This window comes from Ascoidea rubescens, assembly GCF_001661345.1.
Source record: "Ascoidea rubescens DSM 1968 unplaced genomic scaffold ASCRUscaffold_1, whole genome shotgun sequence".
Classification (NCBI taxonomy): domain Eukaryota; kingdom Fungi; phylum Ascomycota; class Saccharomycetes; order Ascoideales; family Ascoideaceae; genus Ascoidea; species Ascoidea rubescens.
Window position 1 is genome coordinate 3,189,341 of NW_017962913.1, and position 20,010 is coordinate 3,209,350.

General features: G+C 31.8%; 6 protein-coding genes across 6 annotated transcripts; 5 read left to right on the forward strand and 1 right to left on the reverse strand.

Moving 5' to 3' along the window:
- Nucleotides 1-159: 159 nt before the first annotated feature.
- On the forward strand, nucleotides 160-2,637 carry ABZ1 (4-amino-4-deoxychorismate synthase; the record flags this gene model as incomplete). Its single annotated transcript, XM_020189747.1, has 3 exons — nucleotides 160-903; nucleotides 1,012-1,681; nucleotides 1,745-2,637. Coding segments are annotated over 3 exons (2,307 nt in total), but the record flags the coding sequence as incomplete, so codon positions are not given.
- A 281-nt stretch (nucleotides 2,638-2,918) lies between these two features.
- On the forward strand, nucleotides 2,919-4,528 carry ASCRUDRAFT_74121 (PDK/BCKDK family protein kinase). Its single transcript, XM_020192566.1, has one exon. The coding sequence runs from the start codon at nucleotides 3,035-3,037 to the stop codon at nucleotides 4,457-4,459; it is 1,425 nt and encodes a 474-aa protein (XP_020050822.1). The 5' UTR covers nucleotides 2,919-3,034; the 3' UTR covers nucleotides 4,460-4,528.
- Nucleotides 4,529-4,976: 448 nt separating this feature from the next.
- Nucleotides 4,977-7,935, reverse strand: ASCRUDRAFT_84312 (LMBR1 domain-containing protein). Its single transcript, XM_020194867.1, has one exon. It carries the CDS (start codon nucleotides 7,691-7,693, stop codon nucleotides 5,039-5,041), a length of 2,655 nt encoding a protein of 884 aa, XP_020050823.1. The 5' UTR covers nucleotides 7,694-7,935; the 3' UTR covers nucleotides 4,977-5,038.
- A 1,033-nt stretch (nucleotides 7,936-8,968) lies between these two features.
- On the forward strand, nucleotides 8,969-13,543 carry ASCRUDRAFT_68487 (Zn(II)2Cys6 transcription factor domain-containing protein; the record flags this gene model as incomplete). Its single annotated transcript, XM_020191534.1, has 1 exon — nucleotides 8,969-13,543. One exon carries the CDS (start codon nucleotides 8,969-8,971, stop codon nucleotides 13,541-13,543), a length of 4,575 nt encoding a protein of 1,524 aa, XP_020050824.1.
- A 1,041-nt stretch (nucleotides 13,544-14,584) lies between these two features.
- ERS1 (cystinosin-like protein ERS1) lies at nucleotides 14,585-15,649 on the forward strand (the record flags this gene model as incomplete). The annotated part of the gene is made up of 2 exons (XM_020194364.1): nucleotides 14,585-14,674; nucleotides 14,765-15,649. The coding sequence occupies 2 exons, from the start codon at nucleotides 14,585-14,587 to the stop codon at nucleotides 15,647-15,649; spliced, it is 975 nt and encodes a 324-aa protein (XP_020050825.1).
- A 1,190-nt stretch (nucleotides 15,650-16,839) lies between these two features.
- ASCRUDRAFT_74125 (Zn(II)2Cys6 transcription factor) lies at nucleotides 16,840-19,963 on the forward strand. Its single transcript, XM_020192567.1, has 3 exons — nucleotides 16,840-17,034; nucleotides 17,206-17,966; nucleotides 17,991-19,963. Exons 1-3 carry the CDS (start codon nucleotides 16,946-16,948, stop codon nucleotides 19,916-19,918), a joined length of 2,778 nt encoding a protein of 925 aa, XP_020050826.1. The 5' UTR covers nucleotides 16,840-16,945; the 3' UTR covers nucleotides 19,919-19,963.
- The last annotated feature ends 47 nt before the right edge of the window (nucleotides 19,964-20,010 follow it).

A 20,010-nucleotide genomic window follows, 5' to 3' on the forward strand; every position in this document is an offset into this window, starting at 1 on the left:
AAAATTTACCCGGTGCTGTTGTTTTTTTCCATTTTCGGCCCAAAGCAAAGTTTCATATTTTCCAGAAGAGAAAGAAAAAGAAGAAAAAGAAGAAAAAGCAGAAAATCAGGCAAGGAAAAGACTCCAACAGATATTCACTTATACTCTCAGACAATGCCAATACTATTGGTTGATTCTTATGATTCTTTCACTTTTAACATCAAAAGTCTCATTGAACAATCAACTAACACAAAAGTCTTCACTATTCATAATGACTCAATATCTTTCGAAAAATTTCTTCAATTAAACTTAATTCAATATTTTGAATCAATAATTATTGGTCCTGGCCCAGGAAACCCCATGAATCCAAATGACGTTGGCATAATTCCCTATTTATTTGATTTGAATATCCCGATCTTTGGAATTTGCTTAGGTTTTCAATCATTATCTTTATTTTATGATTGCAAAATTCAAAATCTCGATTTAATTAAACATGGTCAGATTTATTCAATTTATTTAAATGAACTTGTAAAAAATGATGATTTATTTCATGGGTTTAATCAAAATAAACATTTTTCAAGTGTCAGATATCATTCTCTACACATAATAATTCCTAAAGATAATAACCAAATTATTCCTTTAGCTTATACTTTTGAAAATAATAATATTTCTGACAATAAAATCTTAATGGCTGGAAAACATATTTCAAAACCATTTTACGGTGTTCAATACCATCCAGAATCAATTTGTTCACAAAACGGCTCACTATTAATTCAAAACTTTTATAATATATCAAAAAAATTTAATATAGAAAATGGTAAAGCTTATTTTTATGAAAACAACCCTGATCAAAATAATTTCTTATCCTCAAAAATTAATAATTTACTAAATGATTATCTAGTTCAACCAACTTTATTAAACGCAGTCAATAACAACATATCTTTCAAAAAATCAAAATCAAAAGCAATTCCAATTCCAATTAGCAAAAAATTAAAAAAATCTGTTCATGTAAAAGAAATAAACTTGAAACAGAGTTTTTTTTCAAATAATTCGAATTATAATATAAATTTTTCAAATTTAACTATTAATATATGTGATTTTTTGAAATCTCATAAACCATTCGGTATTAATCATTTTTTTTGTTTAAATTCATCCTCTATACCAGGTGAATATTCAATAATTGCAATACCGCTGCCTGAAAGTATAGTTATTTCAAATTATATACTAAAAAATAATGGAAACAAATTAGTAATTGAATCATTTAACAACAATAATAAAGAAAAAAATAATACATATAATCATAAGCTAGATGATACTAATGTTTGGGACTATATATCTAAGTTCATGCTAAATGCTTATAAACAATTTGATTTTAATGAGAATGATTACAAATTATTAAATAGCCTACCGTTTATTGGAGGATTAGTTGGTTTTTTTTCATATGAACAATCTCAGTTTTCAAATAATAGTGATATTGATGGAGTAAATTGTAATAATTTTGATTCACCAGACAGTAAATTGATATATATTGAAAGAAGTTTATTGATTGATCACAAAAAACAAAAACTTTATATTATATCATTAAGGGATAATGACTCAGAATGGATAGATAAATTTACTAAATTATTAGAAGAACATTCAAGTAATAACAAGAATAATAATAACAATAATAATAATAATAGTAATAATAATAATAATAGTAGTAGAAATAGTGATATTATTGATGATAAATTAATTGATAATGGTATTGATATTAAGAAAAAAGTTTTAAAAATTATAAAACCCGATAAAAATAAGTATTTTGAACAATTTGATAAATGTCAAGAATATTTAAAGAACGGAGATTCATACGAATTATGTCTAACCAATCAGATTAAAATTGAGATTATGAATGAATCAAAGTATAAATCTTCAGTTGATAGCTGGGAAATATTTAAAAAATTAACAATCAAAAATCCCAGTCCATATTCGGTTTATTTTGATTTTGGTAAAAATTCCACATTGATATCATCTTCACCTGAAAGATTTTTAAAATGGGATAATTTCGATAGAATTAATAAAAAATGTGAGTTGAGACCTATAAAGGGAACACTAAGAAAGAATGGAAAGTTTAGTAAGAAAGAAATCTTTGAGATTTTAAATTCTCCAAAGGAAAAGGGAGAAAATTTGATGATTGTTGATTTAATTAGACATGATTTATATTCAATGCTAAAAAAAATCAATGTGTCAAAGTTGATGAACATCGAAGAATATAAGACGGTGTATCAGCTAGTGTCTGTCATTGAGGGAGATTTAGCTACGGGATACAGTGCCAAAGACGACAAAGATGTGGAGATCGATGGGCTTGAGGTGTTGGCCAACAGTTTACCCCCTGGATCGATGACAGGAGCACCAAAGAAGCGATCAGTAGAATTGTTGGAGAAAATCGAGGAACATCAGAAACGAGGAATCTACTCTGGGGTTTGTGGTTACTGGTCTGTGCACAAAAAAGCTGATTGGAGCGTAGTGATTCGGTCGTTGTTTTCGTACAAAGAGGACTGCCATGCCGACAAAACTGTATGGCGTGCTGGTGCTGGAGGTGCCATTACGGTGTTGAGCGAACCGGAGGCTGAGTGGGACGAAATGGGCACGAAGTTCGACTCTGTGTTGCAGATATTCGAGTAACCGTACTCGATTGCGGACGTCTTGGGTTTTAGCGAACTCCAATCAAGCATACACAAACAGCCGGGAGCAAACGGCTGAAAGCGAACAGAACAGAGAATACAGTGCGCGCAATTGGCGCGTATCCACGCATTGAAACGCACCCCGCACTGCACATGTACGTATTTACAGCAACATTCAGCGGTACTCTGCACACAGCCGCGGGTACGGCTCCGCTCTCCCGCGGGCAGATTCCGGTTGGTTTTTTCTGATCTCAGCACAATTTTTATCGTTTTATCTTTTGATTTTTATCATTTGACCATTTCTGAGAGCAAGACATTGATGAAATGGATTCAAGCTTCTTTTTCTAACATAACTTGATGCTTTGCCCTATACCTCAGTTTCAATATATATAATGTCTGCAGGCTGGAAATTAAACAAAAAGGTTCTTGAAGATATCCATCACTATGCCAGGTTTCAACCATCTGGTATCTCTCTCAGGCAGATGGTCCAGTTTGGCCATAATCCCTCTCAGGGCTCATTGTTCAGAGCTTCTCAGTTTGTAGCTGAAGAACTACCTATAAGATTGGCTCACAGAGTTAAAGAATTAGACGAATTACCTGATGGGCTAAACGAGATGCCCTCCATCTTGAAGGTGAAAAACTGGTATTCTCAGTCCTTCAACGAATTAACTTCTCTTCCAAAGCCAAAGCTAGATGATGATTTCAAAAAAATGATTTATGGTATAAATAATTTCAATAACGTTAGCAATAAAACTTCCTTCTCAAATGCCAATAACCATGAATTCAGTGATGATGGCGTAATATTCAAACAATCCCACCATTTCCATGACCCCTTAAATCATTCTCATCCCGATACTCATAATATCCAAAAAATTTCTCAACCAACAAATTCCAATATTATAAATGTGTCTCAATCCAATAAAAAATATTATGTCTCGATGCCAAATGATATAGTATGGCCCTCAGAAGTCTTTAAATATAACAAAATCTTGAAGGATACTTTATTCAAGATCAAAAGGAGACATGATCCAACTGTTGTCGCAATAGCCCAGGGTGTCAAAGAATGGAAGGATTTCAAAAATATTTTGATTTTAGATTCTTCAATACAGTCCTTTTTGGATCGGTTTTACATGTCGAGAATTGGGATACGCATGCTAATTGGTCAGCAAATCGCTCTCAATGAAGAACCTGCAAGAGACGATTATGTTGGCATAATCTGTTTAAACACCAATGTTCAAGAAATTGCCCAAGATGCAATTGATAATGCAAGATTTATTTGCGAACAATACTACTCACTCTACGAAGCTCCAAAAGTAGAACTATACTGTGCAAATGATATAAATTTCATGTATGTTCCTAGTCATTTGATCCACATGTTATATGAAATCTTGAAAAACTCTCTAAGAGCAACAGTAGAGTTTCATTCAAAACAACCTTATAATAAAGGAAAGGATTTATATGATATGACTTTTCCTCCAATTAAAGTCATAGTAGCTGAGGGAAATGAAGATATAACAATAAAAATATCCGATGAAGGTGGTGGTATCCCAAGAAGTGCAATGCCTTTGATTTGGACTTACCTTTACACAACTGTCAAAAATGCTCCAAACATCAGCGAGGATAATGTAATACCACCAAGTGACTCCTCTTCTCAGTTCATAGCTCCAATGGCAGGTTTGGGTTATGGTTTGAGCCTTTCCAGACTATACGCTAGATATTTTGGCGGTGATTTAAAACTAATCAGTATGGAAGGTTACGGTACTGATGCATATTTACATTTAAATAAACTAGGGAGTTCCTCTGAACCTCTTCAATAACTTTAATAACTATTAATTGATATTTTTTTAACTTATGATAATTAATGATAAAATTATTTTGCTTTTATTGCAACTTTATGGAAACTTTTTTCATTTGTAGAAACGATTGCTTCATATTTAGCAATATTCCTTTTAAAATCTTTTCAAGTTTCTTTGATGCAATCATAATTGGTAGAGATGTCACTATTGACTCTACATTAGCCTTTGAAAAAAAAGTTCTTACAGTAAATATTATATTATATTATATTATATTATATTATATTATATTATATTATCTATCAATGAAGTGAAAAAAAAAAAATAAAAAAAACATTAATTTATAAATCAGAAAATTTTTATTCTGGAAAATGCTTATGAAATAAAATTTTAAAACCATTAAAAAATTCAAAAGGAATGATATAAAAGAAATTGTAAAAATCAATTAAAGAAAAAATAAAAAGCATTGTCATATACTATATAAAACATTCTTTAAAAGACTGCTTTTGAAGAAATAAAAAAACAGTCAAAACAACCAAAAAAACAAGAAAGCAAAACAAAACAAAACAAAACAAAACAAAAAATTGAAAGTAATTTCCATTCTTAAAAATATGAAATCCCATGCAGATCAACAGATGCATTATCAAATCTTTCAAGGTTGTTAATTAAATCTGCTTCTTCAGCTTCATCATCTGAAGAGTTCTCATCGTCAGCATATAAACTATGCTCATTTATAGTAGTTCTGTAACTATTATTACTGTAATAACTGCTATTACTTCTCAAATTATGTAAATCTGGATTAATCATAAAAGCTGAATTGTTTTCTTCTTCATAATCATTAGTTCTTGCATTTGTTTTATTATTTAAATCTGATTGGTTATTTTTAATTATCTTTTTGAAGCTATCAGAAAATTTCGATTTGACGTTTGTAAACATTGATGGTTGTGTATCATTAAATTCATTAAAACCATTGGGATTGTTTTTATTCTTTAAGATTTCCAGTGGTATTCCTCTTGAAGCATTTAAAGAATCAGGATTGTTTATAGTTTGGGGGATCTCAAGTTCACTTTCACTACTACTACTATGAGAATTTAATAATCTTGTGTGCAGATCAGATTCAGTGAGTGGTAACTCGACAGAGTTTTCATTTAATAGCAAGTATAATTTATGAAACAATGGAATTTTATCAAATAGAGAAAAAATGTTACCTTTACGGTTTAATTCTTCATAAGTATTCAATAAGGATTTAGGGTTAATTAATTCCTTTTCAATGATTTTATTAACTTCTTTTATGATGATTTCATTTCTTCTTCTTTCTGTATCTGTTTCGTAGTTTGTTGATAAACTAAATGTTCTTCTTGTTCTTCTTGAGCCTGAGTTATTAATATCCAAGCCATCTTCTATATCCAGGTCAAGATCATCATCACCATTGAATAAGAAATCATCAATATCAAAGTAACTGTTATAAGCAGTTGTAAATAGTTTATAAATTTTGTGATTTTTGAAAGAATTTAAGAAAAAGCGAATTAAGATTGGTAATAAGATTAAATAAGGTAGAAAGTTATTGATTTGTTTACCTATTTTGATGGAATTAATTGCGTTACCTAAGAATTTTGCAAATTGAGTTTTATCGTTATTTAATATGAAAGAAGAAAAAATTGAAATCTTTTTTGAATTATTATTATCTTGATTATCAATTGGATCAACACTGTTTAAGATTTGTTCATTTAATAGAGTTAGGAAATTATAGGATAGAGGAATGGTTAATCTAATTGCCCAACTTGAATAGAATAAAGAATTTTCAGGAGTTGAATTATGATGAATTAATTGATAATAGTTGAAAATTTTGATATTTGTTAGAGAGATTAAAGATGTGAAACACATGTAACTTAAGATTAAGACAATGAAAAAGTTATTAAAAAAGTTTAAAGAGGTTGTTTTAAATATAATATAATTTATGATTGATAATCTTGTGTTGTGGAAAAATTCTGAGAAAATGATTAAAAAGGATAAAACAGCAAAAAAAAAGGCAATTAGTTTTAATATAAAGGGGTAAAGATAACAATTCAAGTAAAAAAATAGAATTGGTTTTTTCGATAGGAATTTTTGGAAGAAATTTAAATTTTTATTATATCTTAAAATTAGAGAATTTTTTTGTTTTGCCTTTATCATGTCTTGAATTTTAATGATTTTTTTCAACAAGTTATAATAATGATATTCTATAATTGTTATGTTGTTGTAGGAAGTTTTAAATTTTCTTGAGACTCTTAGTAGAAATTTTTTGTTTAGTTGGTTATTGGTTATAGTTAGGATGGCACTTTCATCATCGTTATCATCGTTATCGGAATCGTCGCTATTGGCTATTGTGTAAACAGTTGGGATAGAAGAGTAAGAAGAAGGAATGATACTGATATCATTAGTGATGTTATTCGTGATGTTATTTGTGATGTTATTGGGAATTGATTTGTTGATATTTGATTGAGTAATGTAACTTTTAGGGATTTTATAATTGAGGTGAATTAACCAGTCTCTGTAGTCTATATTTTCTGGTAAATCGGCAATGTTATTTAAATTTAAGATCAATTGGATGATTTCCTTGAAGGTTATTTTGATATCTTGATAATTTTCATTAATTTTTAAAAGTTTCAAGTAGTGATTATTGATTAAATTTGAGTCGCAGTCATTTTTAATTAGTAAGGAATTTTGGTAGATTTTTTTTGGTAGTAAGAATAGACCATAACCCATTAACCAGATGGCTACTAGAAGAGAATAGCAGTGAGATAGGATTATCATTAATGATTTTATTGAGTTGATGGATAGGCCGATGTTAAAATAGATATAAATTAGGCCGATTATACCAACTGTTAAATATAATAACTGGAATTGCAAATTAGCTAGGATTGAATCCTTTATCTTTGAGTTTTTTTTAAAGTTATTTGAATAATAGTAGTATTGTAAAAAGGGTAGGATTAGCCAGGTTAATAGGAAACCAAACCAGTAAATGAATCTCCAGAGATTTAAAATAAAAGTTTTTGAATTTTTCATGTAAAAGAAGTTATTATCAATGACATTTGGATCTAAAGAAGCAGATATGAGATCTATTGGTAATAGAAAGATCATTGAAAAGGGGATAATCAAAGAGATTATTAAGGAAGTCGATAAGAACCAACTGTGTTTGAATATTTTGATGTAGTGGTTGACAGATAAAAGCGATAAGAATAAAGAGGTTAGCAAAGATAAAAACACACACAACCACATTTTGATAGGAAGAAGCTTATTAGAGATAGTATAAGGGGGGCATTAATGTGCACAGAGTGGTTTGAAAATACACTGGAAATATATTGGAAATGTATTGGGAATATATTGGGAGTATATCGGGAGTATGTTGAGATAATTCAGCAATGAGAGTATATACTGAAGAAGTGAAGAAATACAGTATCGTATCGTATTATATCGTATGTATTGTCTTCGGGTCGTAATGATTTTGACACAAATCGGATCACGGTGCAACAGAGAAAGGAGAAAGGAAAGGCACGACAAAACAGCCCAGAACAGGACAAAATGGTGGCAGAGCAGAACAGGCTCCAGCAGTCGCAGCTCCTGGACACTGGAAAGCAGACAGCAAACACCAAAGAGCAGAAGGCAATGAGAACAGAGAAACCGGGCAGCAATGCTCACAAGCAGAGCATATTCTGTATCGAGCAAACGAATCAATAGCCAGTCGACGATCAGCACAAATGAGCAGCAACCAGACACAACAGACCTGGCCAAATCTCAGAGCTGCCCCTGTTCTTTCTCTCGTTGGCAAGCTCTCTCGTTGGTCGCTTTTGTTTCTGGAGGTAGAATCCGGAGCGGGAGAAAGCCAGGGGTGTGGTGCATGCATACTAACGCTATGTGCGTCTAACACATGCAGTGCGCATTTGATATATGCGTATTACACATTGAGCCCACACAGCTGGCGTACACGTCCACAGTGCATGCACATGCACACGTGCAAAATTTCCACATTGCCTGTTTGGGCGCGCAAAGTCTGTGTTTTCCCAAAGGGGCAAAGAATCCTCGTTTGCACCAAATCCCAGCTCAGAAATCCTTCCATCTTCTTTTTTATCAGCTTCTATTTCTTTATCTCACTTACTCGATTAGTTCAAGCAGATATAATCAACAGAGAGAACAATGCTCGACGTGCAACTCAATTTGCCCTGCCTTCTGCATCGATTCACTCTCTATTATACCGATTAACTATGTCTATTTTTTTTATTTTATAGCACGAAAAAAGCAATCATTTCATCCGAATCAAAAAATCTCTGTTTTCTCTTGTCCTTTTTTTCTCTTTCTGTTTGGAATCGTTCGCCAATTAACAATTCATCGTTTCATCATTCTGCTTTTCCACCCATTTTTTCATTCAGTTTGGGCCATTCATCGTTAGACTTATTTTAGCCTCTATCTTAATATAAATATACAAAATACAAAATACAAAATACAAAATACAAAAATATACTAAACCTGAAAAATATTACAGAAAACTATTATTAAATGAGTCCTAATACTGTTATTCAGTCAGGAAACAGTAAAAGCAAAGCCAATAATAACGAAAATAATACTGGCGACAATAAAAAAACCAACAAAGAAAATAACAACAATAATAATTCTGAAAATAACCAGCAGCCCTTGAAAAAGAGAAAGAAAAGAAAATATAGCAGAGTTGGTTGTAAAGAATGCAGAAGAAGAAAAATTAAATGCGATGAAGGTAAACCCGAATGTTGGCAATGCCATCATTTAAATAAAAAGTGTGTTTATGAAAACATTATCAAATTCAGTAGTGTTAATCATTTTATTATTAATAATCTACCCAATGATAACAATTCTACTTCAACCACTTCAAATACTCAAAATACTTCAAACACTATAAACCTGAATTCTAATAAAAATTCTAATAAAAACTCGAATACCAATATTTCTGCTCCTGTTTCTGCTTTTGCTTTTGTTTCTACTTCTACTTCTACTCCTGCTCTTACTCCTTCTCTACCTGCAACTCAAGTCCCTAATTTTAACAACATCATCAAATTTGAAAATTCAACATCTAAAAAACCTCTTTCTAAACCTAGAAATGTTAATATAAAACTGAAACCTCAATCATCCACAGCTAAAAATCTTAATAATAAAAATAATAACATTACTAACAAGATTGACTCTAATGACATTCAATCCGCTAATCAAAATCCTCAAAATCCTCAAAACCCCCAAAACCCTTCGAATGAAAGCCCAACTCTCACTGTTCTTCCAAATATAAAAACAATTTTAAATTTAAAAAATATTACAAATCAAGAAAATCAACACGAGACTCAGAATCAAAGTCAAAATCACAACCAAATTCAAAATCAAAACATAAATTCACATTTACATTCAAACACAACTGCAAATCCAAATCCAAATTCAAATTCAAATTCAAATTCAAATTCAAATTCAAATTTAAGCTCCCCTTTGATTTCTTCTCAAAGAATGGGATTCATGCTAAATTCTCAACAAAACAATCAAAGTAATCAAAATAACCAACACGTTCACGACATAAATTTTAACAGCCCATTTAATTTCAATTCTAATAATTTTTCAAATTCTCATCATTTTATTAACAATGCCAAAAATATCAACACATCCAACTCAAAAGATAAAAATTTAGTCTCTCAACATAATAATAATAACGAACTTAGAAATCCTAATCCTACTGCGACCACTACTATAAATAGTACCACAAATGATAGTACTAACACAAATTTTGTTTTACAAAATATATATAATAACAACAATAATAATTCTCTTGAAAGTAGCATAGAGCAAAATTTAGACTCATTAGAAGAGGATCTATTGGGAAATGCTGATGCTTTAACAACAAATATAAATTACATGATAACATCAAATTCTTATAACTCAGCATATTTCCAAAATAATCTGATTAATAATGAAAAAAACATCAACAATCATAATAACAATAACAGTGGCTTATTACCCTTTTTGAACTCTGATAATCAGGATGTTTTTCAAATTGATGATTTTATAAATGAGTTGTTATCATTACCTTCATCTAATGATCTTTATTTACAAAATGATAATAACAATTTAATCTTCCCTGATTATAATAATTTGAACTTTGAGTATATGAAAAAAAATGACAAAAGTCTTTTTAGACAATCTGATCAGAACATTAATTCTTTTAACAACATGAATTTAGTTAATTACAACTATTCTAATCAGAGATCATCAGAAAATAGCAACGCCAATATTAACGCTATTAACAACGTAAATTCAAATACCAATATTCACAATAACAGTAATTTTGGCAATAGTGTTGGAAATAATTTTAATCATTTGAATAATTCTGGCATTCAAGAAAGTGTCAATAGCAATCATAACATTACATTGATCTCCAAAAATAATAATAATTCTGGTACAAATAATATCTTTAATAATCATGAAGGCTTTATCAATAATTTGAATAACAACACTGCTTTCTTTCAAAAAGCTGATACTATTCAAAACAATCAAACTAGTATAAATTACTTTAGAAATTCTAATAATTTGCTTGATAATAACAATAACAATGATGATAATAATCACAATAACAATAATAACAATAACAATAAAAATGGCAGTAATAATCGCGAAGTTGGAAATTCAAGTTTTAGAAAAAATAATACTGTAGTAAAAGATGATAATAAACCTCGTCTTAAAATGTTAGCTAATCATGTTTCATTGACCAAAAGTGACAATGTTTTGTTAAAGTTTCTTTCTGAAAGAAGAACCAAGTTTAAAGACATTAATAATAATTTAATTTCGAAAAGTTTAATTGAAAATTATTATTATTATAAAGACTATTTGCGATATAAGCCAATTATATTGAAATCAATGTTAAAATCTGTTCCAATAACAATTTTTGATACAATTAATCTTAATCACCATCATTTAAGCTATTTGAGGAAATTTTTCGATGAAGTTAGTTTGAAGATGTTACCATTTGCTTGCACTTCAAGTTATTATCCTCCCGAGTATTATTTATTAGACAAATTGGCTCAATTTAATAAATTAAAGTCTGGATTTAAGTTTCTTGATGAACATCAAAAGAATAATAATCCATTGATTGAGCAAAATCCAATTCGAGATCTTTTATTAATTCAGAGTAAAAACTGTCCGTATCTTTTGTCATCGTTGTTAGCTATAACGGCCAGGCTTGAATTTCTTAAGAGCAAGAATATTCAGGATGAAACGTATAGAAAGAATTATTTGATCAGTTGTTTGAAGAATTTGAATGATAATTTTAAAACATTGAAGATTCATCAGGAACACTTAAATGATTCGACTACATCGGGGGAGCATTCTGTTGATTCTATTCATGGCGAGAATAAAGAAAGCAATTCATTTCCATTGAAGCCTAAGATTCTTCAAAATATTGACACATTAATTATAACAGCACTTTTATTGACTATTGAGTCGACCATAACTAACAATAGTAATGATTTCAAGTCATGGAGGAATCATCTTCAAGATGCCAAAGTGTTATTGATGAATTACTTGAAGTATTTTAATAGTAAGAAAAAGGCTGCGATAGAGAATAGATCTATTAATAATAATAATAATAATAATAATAATAATAATAATGATAATGATAATAATAATAGTGATAGAAGTAGTTCAGGGATTGGTAATGAAGAGGGGAAGTTGACATTATCACCAATGATAACATTTGCAAAGATGATTTTTATGAGTGTTGAGTCGTTAGCGACATTGACTAATGATTCTGATGACCATGATTATGGGAAGAAGAATTACCAGAGAGATAAGTATCATGGGGGGTCATTGAATTCCATAGCAGATGTTGAGTTGTTGTTATTTGCATCGAAACGAAGAAAAAATAAAGAGAAAAATGAAATGGAAAGGGATACAGATGACGAAAATGAAAGCGAGAGTGATGAAGATGGACAACTGACTAATTATCAAGACGATGATGAGGTTATAACGTTAAAGAAGATTGGGTTGATTACATTAAATGGGTATAATTTGTATTTGGGACGATCGCAAGAGGCGATTCTGTTGATGAAGGCGATTATAAAAGTCATTGAAGAAGGAAAACGAGAGGATTCGAAAGGTGAAGATTTCAGAGAGGTGGCTGATGGGAAGAAAATGATGGGAAAGGAAGAGGATAAGTATTCGTATTCTACATTGTACAAGAGAAATAAAAGGATATTGCACATGTCTAGATTAATATCAGATTCTAGGAATTTTAAGATTGCATCAAGATCGTGTATAATATCCAAGAAAAATAAGTTTCATCCGTTTTACAAGAATCAACGACAACATGATAAGGTTGATATTGAAGGAAATAATTTCAATATTCGATTACCATATTCATGTTATGGGTTTGGGTTAAGAAAAAACACGAAGAATGGGAAAGCTGAGAAATTTCTTTATTCATGGTATGATTTATGTCACCAGGTTCATGTGAATGCATTGTCGATAAAGGTTTTTCGGTTGAAATACTTGTACAATTTTTCCAAATACAATGAATTGGTTCAAGAAATGGTGGTTGATTCATTGAAGTTATATTTTTTTCTTGAATTGGATTTGATAGCCAATGGGAAGGATGAAAAAACAAAAGCAGATGGTAGTAGGAGAGATGGAGATGGAAATAGAAATAGAAATAGAAATAGAAATGGAGATGGAGATGGAGATGGAGATGGAGATGGAGATGGAGATGGAGATGGAGATGGAGATGGAGATGAAGATGAGGATTTTGAAATACCGGCAGAGCACAAAGAAAGGATATTCAAGAAGATTGAAGACGACCACAGATTGACGACAATGCACTGGCCCAGCATCATGGTTGGGCTCAACTGTGTGAGAAAAAAGCATCAGAAGATCATTGAGTTCTACTTTGAGTGTCTCATGCACTTGAACAACGGGAGCTCGACGTCGTCGCTCCGGAAGTTGAAGAGGGTCTGGAAGACGGAGCAGGACCGGAAGGAGCGGGCCGAGGGAGCGCTGGTGCAAGAGGAGGAAGAGCTGCTGGAGATGGATGAGACCCTTTTTAAAGACTCAGACTTTGTGCCATTCTTCTGAGCTCCAACCTGCCCAAGTGGGCCTCCGGGGAGGAGGGGTGTGCGTGTGTGCGCGTCTGAACACAACTGGGTGCATACTGTTATTTCCAGAACGTGGAAAACGGCACCAAAAACGGCAGTGAGGAAAGCGCCCGTTGGAGGAGGGGATATGCATGTGACTGCGGCAGACAGGGGCGGCGGGCGCCGAGCCCGTGCACACGTTTTTTCTGATATAAGAAATGCCGTTGCGGAGGGTTTGGGCTTTTGATGACAGTGGGAACCACCGGCAGTGGAACCAGCATTAACATCAGCACATCATGAACACATCATCAATTTGTTAACAACGAGCTGTTAACGAGTTGGTAGCGAGCTGTTAAATGGCTATTAATTTGCTATTAATTTGCTATTAATTCGCTATTGACTTGTTGGTAACTCGTTAATCCAGTAACATCGACACATCAACACATGAACAGTGGTCTTTTGTGTGGAAAGCTTTGGATCAGGCTGTGGGCAGCCTTCAAGGGCATTAGATCAATAACTTTATTTGGATGAGTTTAAAGGACAGAACAACAGAAACAGAACAGAGCAACGCAAGTTTAGTCAGCAAATATATCCAGACGAGATAGAGTGATTCTTTCTCTTAATCTGTTGAAGCATCACGGTTGTATTGAATCAATAAACCATCTGTTCGTTGGTAGTCCGTTAATCCAGTTGCTTTGGGGGGTGTTTTGCCTGTGGCTTTGTCATCAATCTAGTGTCCATAGTGTGAATTATTATTTACCATTTACCATTCAGCATTCTTTTACTATTTATGATTTATGATTTATTGTTTATAATTTATGATTCATTATTCATTATTCATAATTCATAATTATATTATATTGGACAGTATAATTTAGCCTAATACAATAATGACAAGATTTTTAACAGTTGACTGACTATTGTGAAATAATTTTTTAAACGGAAAAAGAAAAGGACAAAGACAAAAACAAACAACCAGTACAGTACAATTTGTTACAAGAAAGCTATACAAGAAAACCATACAAAAAAACCATACAAGAAAATGCTTGAGGATATTGGTGATATATCATTATACGAATCCAAATTAAAGGTTTTGGTTGATCTTTTAGGATGGTTATATGTTATATTCTGGGTAAGTTATTATTAATTACTATAATTCTTATAGTTGTGATAATTACTAATATCGTTTTTTTTTTGTTTTTTTTTCCTTAAAATATTCTAGAGCATTGCTTATTATCCACCTATTCTATTAAATTTTAAAATCAAATCATCTGAATCACTCTCGTTGGATTCCATATTACTAAATTTAACCGGATATCACTGTTATTTTTTTTCAGTGTATTTATTAACTTGCAACGAGACAGTGAAGGTTCAATATTCAAATTTCCATGGAATTAATTCAAAGCCTTTATTAAACTATATTGATTTAGTATATGTCTCGCATGGGTTATTGTTAAATTATTTGACTTTTGTTCAAGTTATTTACTATAAATTCCAGAGAAATAGAACACACTATCATAAGAATGATATGAAAAACATAAAGAGTATTTTGCTCAGGGCTCATAAATCCACCAAAGTAATCATATCTATAATAGGCATATTTGTGATTGTGCTAATGAACCAGATCTTTATAAACAAAAGCATTTTACTAATATCATTAACGACATATTTGACCTATATCAAATTGTTTCTAAATCTAATCAAGCACATCCCTCAAATTGTGTTAAACAGTAGGAAGAAAAACATGAAGGGATTTAGCCTTATAATGATATGTCTTGACGTTTCCGGTGCAATTTGCTGTTTATCCCAGCTAACAGTGAACAACTTCTTAAGCAATATAAAGGGCATGCACGAACATGATCACAGTCTCAACCATAGCCAAATGGAAATTGATTTCATTGACATAATTTGCAAAAACGTTGGGAAATTTTGTTTAAGTTTTATAGCATTGACAGTGGACATTTGCTATTTGATCCAAAAGAGGATGTACTCGCAGGCAATTTCAAATGATATTTTGGAGCAAAAGTTGCCCACAATAACGTTGTCAGACTACCAAGTGAGCAAACACCATATAAACATGGTGAAAAAGCGAGACCTCTTGATATAAATCACCTTCTTAACATGTTTCAAAAAGGTACAGCTTCCCCTGGTACCAGTCCCAGGGGTGCGTTGTATTTCTGCTTCTCTCTGCGCTGCTGCATGGAAGTGTGCACACACAGAAACAAGCATCATAGCACGTGTAGTGTGCTACTCACGTGCCGCACTGGTCCCAAAGAACAAACGCATAGAAAACAACGCCAAAATGGGGAGGTGTGATTGGTGGAGAAGACGAGAAGGGGTGGAAAGAGCTGGTGAAGAAGAAGTGGAGATGGTGCGAAAGAAAAGAAGAAGAGAAGAGGAACCGGTCAGGGTGGTTGAATGATAGAGCAGAATGGGAGCAGAATGGGAGCAGAATGGGAGCAGAATGGGAGCAGAATGGCCTCCAGCAAACCTTTTGCTCCACAACCCACACTTCTGGCTTTAGTGCTTAGTGTTTAGTGCTTAGTGTTTAGTGCTTAGTGTTTAGTGCTTAGTGTTTAGTGTTTAGTGTTTGCGACTTTATGATTGTAGAAATTGCCAATTCAAAAGTTGTGAATCTGCGAATCTGTGAATTAGTGAAATTGTGAAATTGAAATCACAGAAATGTGAAGAAATGTGAATAGGTTTTGCTTTGCTCGAACTCTGTCGCCTCCCACAAAGAAGGCTGCTTTGCACTGCTCCAACCAAAAAGCCAATTCTCGCTCCTAAAGCAGTTACCATTTTGTTAACGAATAACGAGCAAAGAATGAATATCCTTTGAATCAATCACCATGAGGTTAAGATTAGTGCTTTCTTACTGCCTAACGTTTATATTTTTACTGAAAACTTCTCTTGGGCTAGTTACTCTTCAACCTAATTATTTGCTTTTTTTATGCCTTTTGTTGCAATTCATGAGTGTGGTTTTCCTCTGAAAGCATTCACTGCTTCCACCATTTGGTGTTGGATATTACTTACTCTCTGGTGCTATTTGCCCTCTGAATGTTTGGACTTGCTTCGTCCAGACCAGCAACTACCTGGGCTTATTGTTTTGCATGATTTGTTTCCAATTCTACAATACTTATTTTTAAATCCAAATCCAAATTCAAATCCAAATTTAAATTTCTCATCTTATTTAAATTCGATCATTTATCGTTCATTAATAAGAACCCACTAAATTCCTTCTATTTTCCATCCAACTTTTTTTCCTGGCCATTTTCTTTTCTCTCTTTTATTTCTTTTATTTTTATTTTTGTTTTTGTTTTAATTTTTTTTTGGTTCTATTTTCCTTTCCTCACTTGCTTTTACTATCTGCATTTCCTCTCATATTCCTCTCAATCCTCGAGAAATGTCAACTAACGAGGAACAACTGTCTCCCATCTTAAAAATCAAAAAATCAAGATCAAGATATGGCTGTTTAACTTGTAGAAAACGGAAGTAAGTTACACTGATTTATTATACTCAATTCAACCATCTCATTTACCTCGCTTTACCTCGTTTTAGCTCTTCCCCATCACCTCAACCAACTCTTTTCATCTCCATCTCTACCATTGTCTTGCCATGCCTTATCTACTCTGCACATATATACTAACATTTCTCTCCCCCTAGAAAAAAATGCGATGAAGTTAAACCAAAATGTGGCTACTGCTCAAAGAAAAATGTTGAATGTGTTTGGAAAGCCCCAGGCACTGAAAACAAAAATGTAAGAAGAAAAAAGGAAATCAAATTCATCAATTTGAATATCCAGTCCAACAGCAACCTCAATTCAAAAAACAAATTCAATCTAATAAGTTCGACCTCAACCTTGTCCCCATCCTCTGCTAATCCACCTTCTTGTTCCTCTTCTTCCCAACAACAGCAGCTCAACAAATTGGTCAGCACCTCCTCCCTTCACCACACCAACGATAACCAAAACATATCCTCTTTGATCTCTGATAACGAATCCTCTTCCTCTTCTTCAAGTCCTGCTTCTGCCTTCTCCTTTCCCCAGCTAAGCTCTCCTTCTTTGTCCTCAACAAACCCAATCACAAACATTAATAATATTCATCACATTCATCCTCACCATAACCCAAATAACCTAAACAACATGAACAACCTAAACTTGAACAGTTTAAATTTAAACAATCTAAGCACCATTAACATCATCAATTCCCCTCTAATAACATCTACATCAGTCTCTAACGATTTACTCAACCATAAATCTCAATCCCAGATCCATAATCAAAATCTTCTCCAAAATCATAATCAAAACCAATCTATTCAGAATTTACAAAATGATTTAAACGATTTAAACGATTTAAACACTCCCAATCAATGGGCGCTAGATGACGAATTTCTGTTACAACAGTCTCATCCAAATAATGACAATAATAATGACAATAATAACAATAATAATAACAATAATAATAACAATAATAATAACAATAATAATAACAATAATAATAACAATAATAATAACAATAATAATAACAATAATTCCAATAATAATAATTCCAATAATAATAATAACAACAATAACAATTCAAATTCAAATTCAAATTCAAATTCCGATAATAACAGCAATTTCAATCAAAATCTTTTCAAAAACAATAACAATAACAATAACAATAACAACTTATTCTCTTTTCAAACGCTTTTTAATAACAATAACAATAATAATAATAACAATAATAATAATAATAATACCAATAATAATACTACTAATACTGCTGATAATACTAATAATAACAATAACAATAATACTAATACTAATACTAATACTACTAATAATAATAATAATAACAACAAAAGTATCTTAACTATAGAAAATTACATGAAAAACCACCAGACAAATTTCGAATCAAATTTTGACTCAAATTTCAATAATTTAGACAACAATTTCTTTGTAATTGATAACAACAACATCTCCCAAGAACCCAATGATAAAGTTCAATCCGATTTAATTCATCTACTTCGAAATTATCTACCCTTATACGATTCTCCAAATGTCAGCCTACCAATCGCCTTGAATAACCAAGAAATGTCTTATTTCGAATACTACTGCAACTCGGTCGCTTCAACTATCTCAATTGTGCCAAAAGAATCTAACTACTTTTTAAAACTATTTTTACCAATGGCCCTAAAGGAAAAATCTGTCCTATATGCTTTAATCGCTTGGGGCTCCATTTTCAAACAATCTCACAAAAATGACACCTCCAACGATATAACAATGCTACAAACAGACCAGATTATGGACGATGTCAACTCAAATAACTTCAATGACTTGAAAAACGTCAATCAAATCACGAATAATCATCTAAATAGCAAAACCGCAAACACCTCTCTAATACTAACCAAGGAAAGCAACTTCTACATTCAAAAGGCTTTATCCGTCATAAACGAACTACAATCAAACGATTGGAAAACATATTCAAAGCTTTCAAACAGAACCTTCATAACTTCGCTTACTTGCTATATTATTTTGGTCTGCATAAAAATTTCAACTGGCGACACTCATTCGTGGGCAAAATTTTTAAATGATGGTTATTTTTTAATTAATAAAATGGGTGGGTTTGGAATTCTAAAAGACTTTTCAAGTGAAGGCAAAATTTTAGCCGAAAACTTTGCTTATTTTGATATTTTAGCCTCCCAGTCCAATGAAAATGGTACATATTATCCAATGTCTCTCTATTATGAAATCTTCAATATGAAAGACAACAATGGCCTATTGGATTCCTTACAAGGTTGTCTCAAGAGTCTAATTCTAATATTGGGGGAAGTCATTAATTTAAACGTTCAATTAAAACTTTTGCAAGATTACAGCGATGCTAATTTTGATAGCTACGATCAATTATCAAATATCCTAAAGAAAGCTCATCATTTAGACCAAAAAGCTGAAAATTGCAAGCCAAATCCAATAGATCTAACTAGTTTCAAAAATACTGAAGATGTTGATAACCATTTGAAATTATTTCAACTCTACCAGTTAACCATCCAACTCTACATTAAACAGTCCCTAAGAAAACTCCCTCCGGTAGTTCCAGAAATTCAAATAATGCTTTACAAAATGAACTCTCTCCTCGACTCTTTAATCAATACTCCTGTCAAAAGCTCTCTTTGCTTCCCAATGTTAATCGCTGGTTTAAATTCTGTATTTGAAAAAGACCAAGCTGGTATTGCAAGCAAGTTTAATCAATTAATGAGATTATACCAATTTGTTGGTATCAAGAAAGCATGGATAGTAATCCAAGAAGTTTGGAAATTAAATAACAACGGAACATTATGCGTTGATTGGTATAAAATCACTAAAAAATTTGGTTGGAGACTTAATCTTGGTCGATAATTCAATATATTTCAAATTCGATTTTATTAATGTTTTCCAAATTTTTATTTTTGCTTATTTTATGGAATTCATTTCAAATATATTTTAATTTA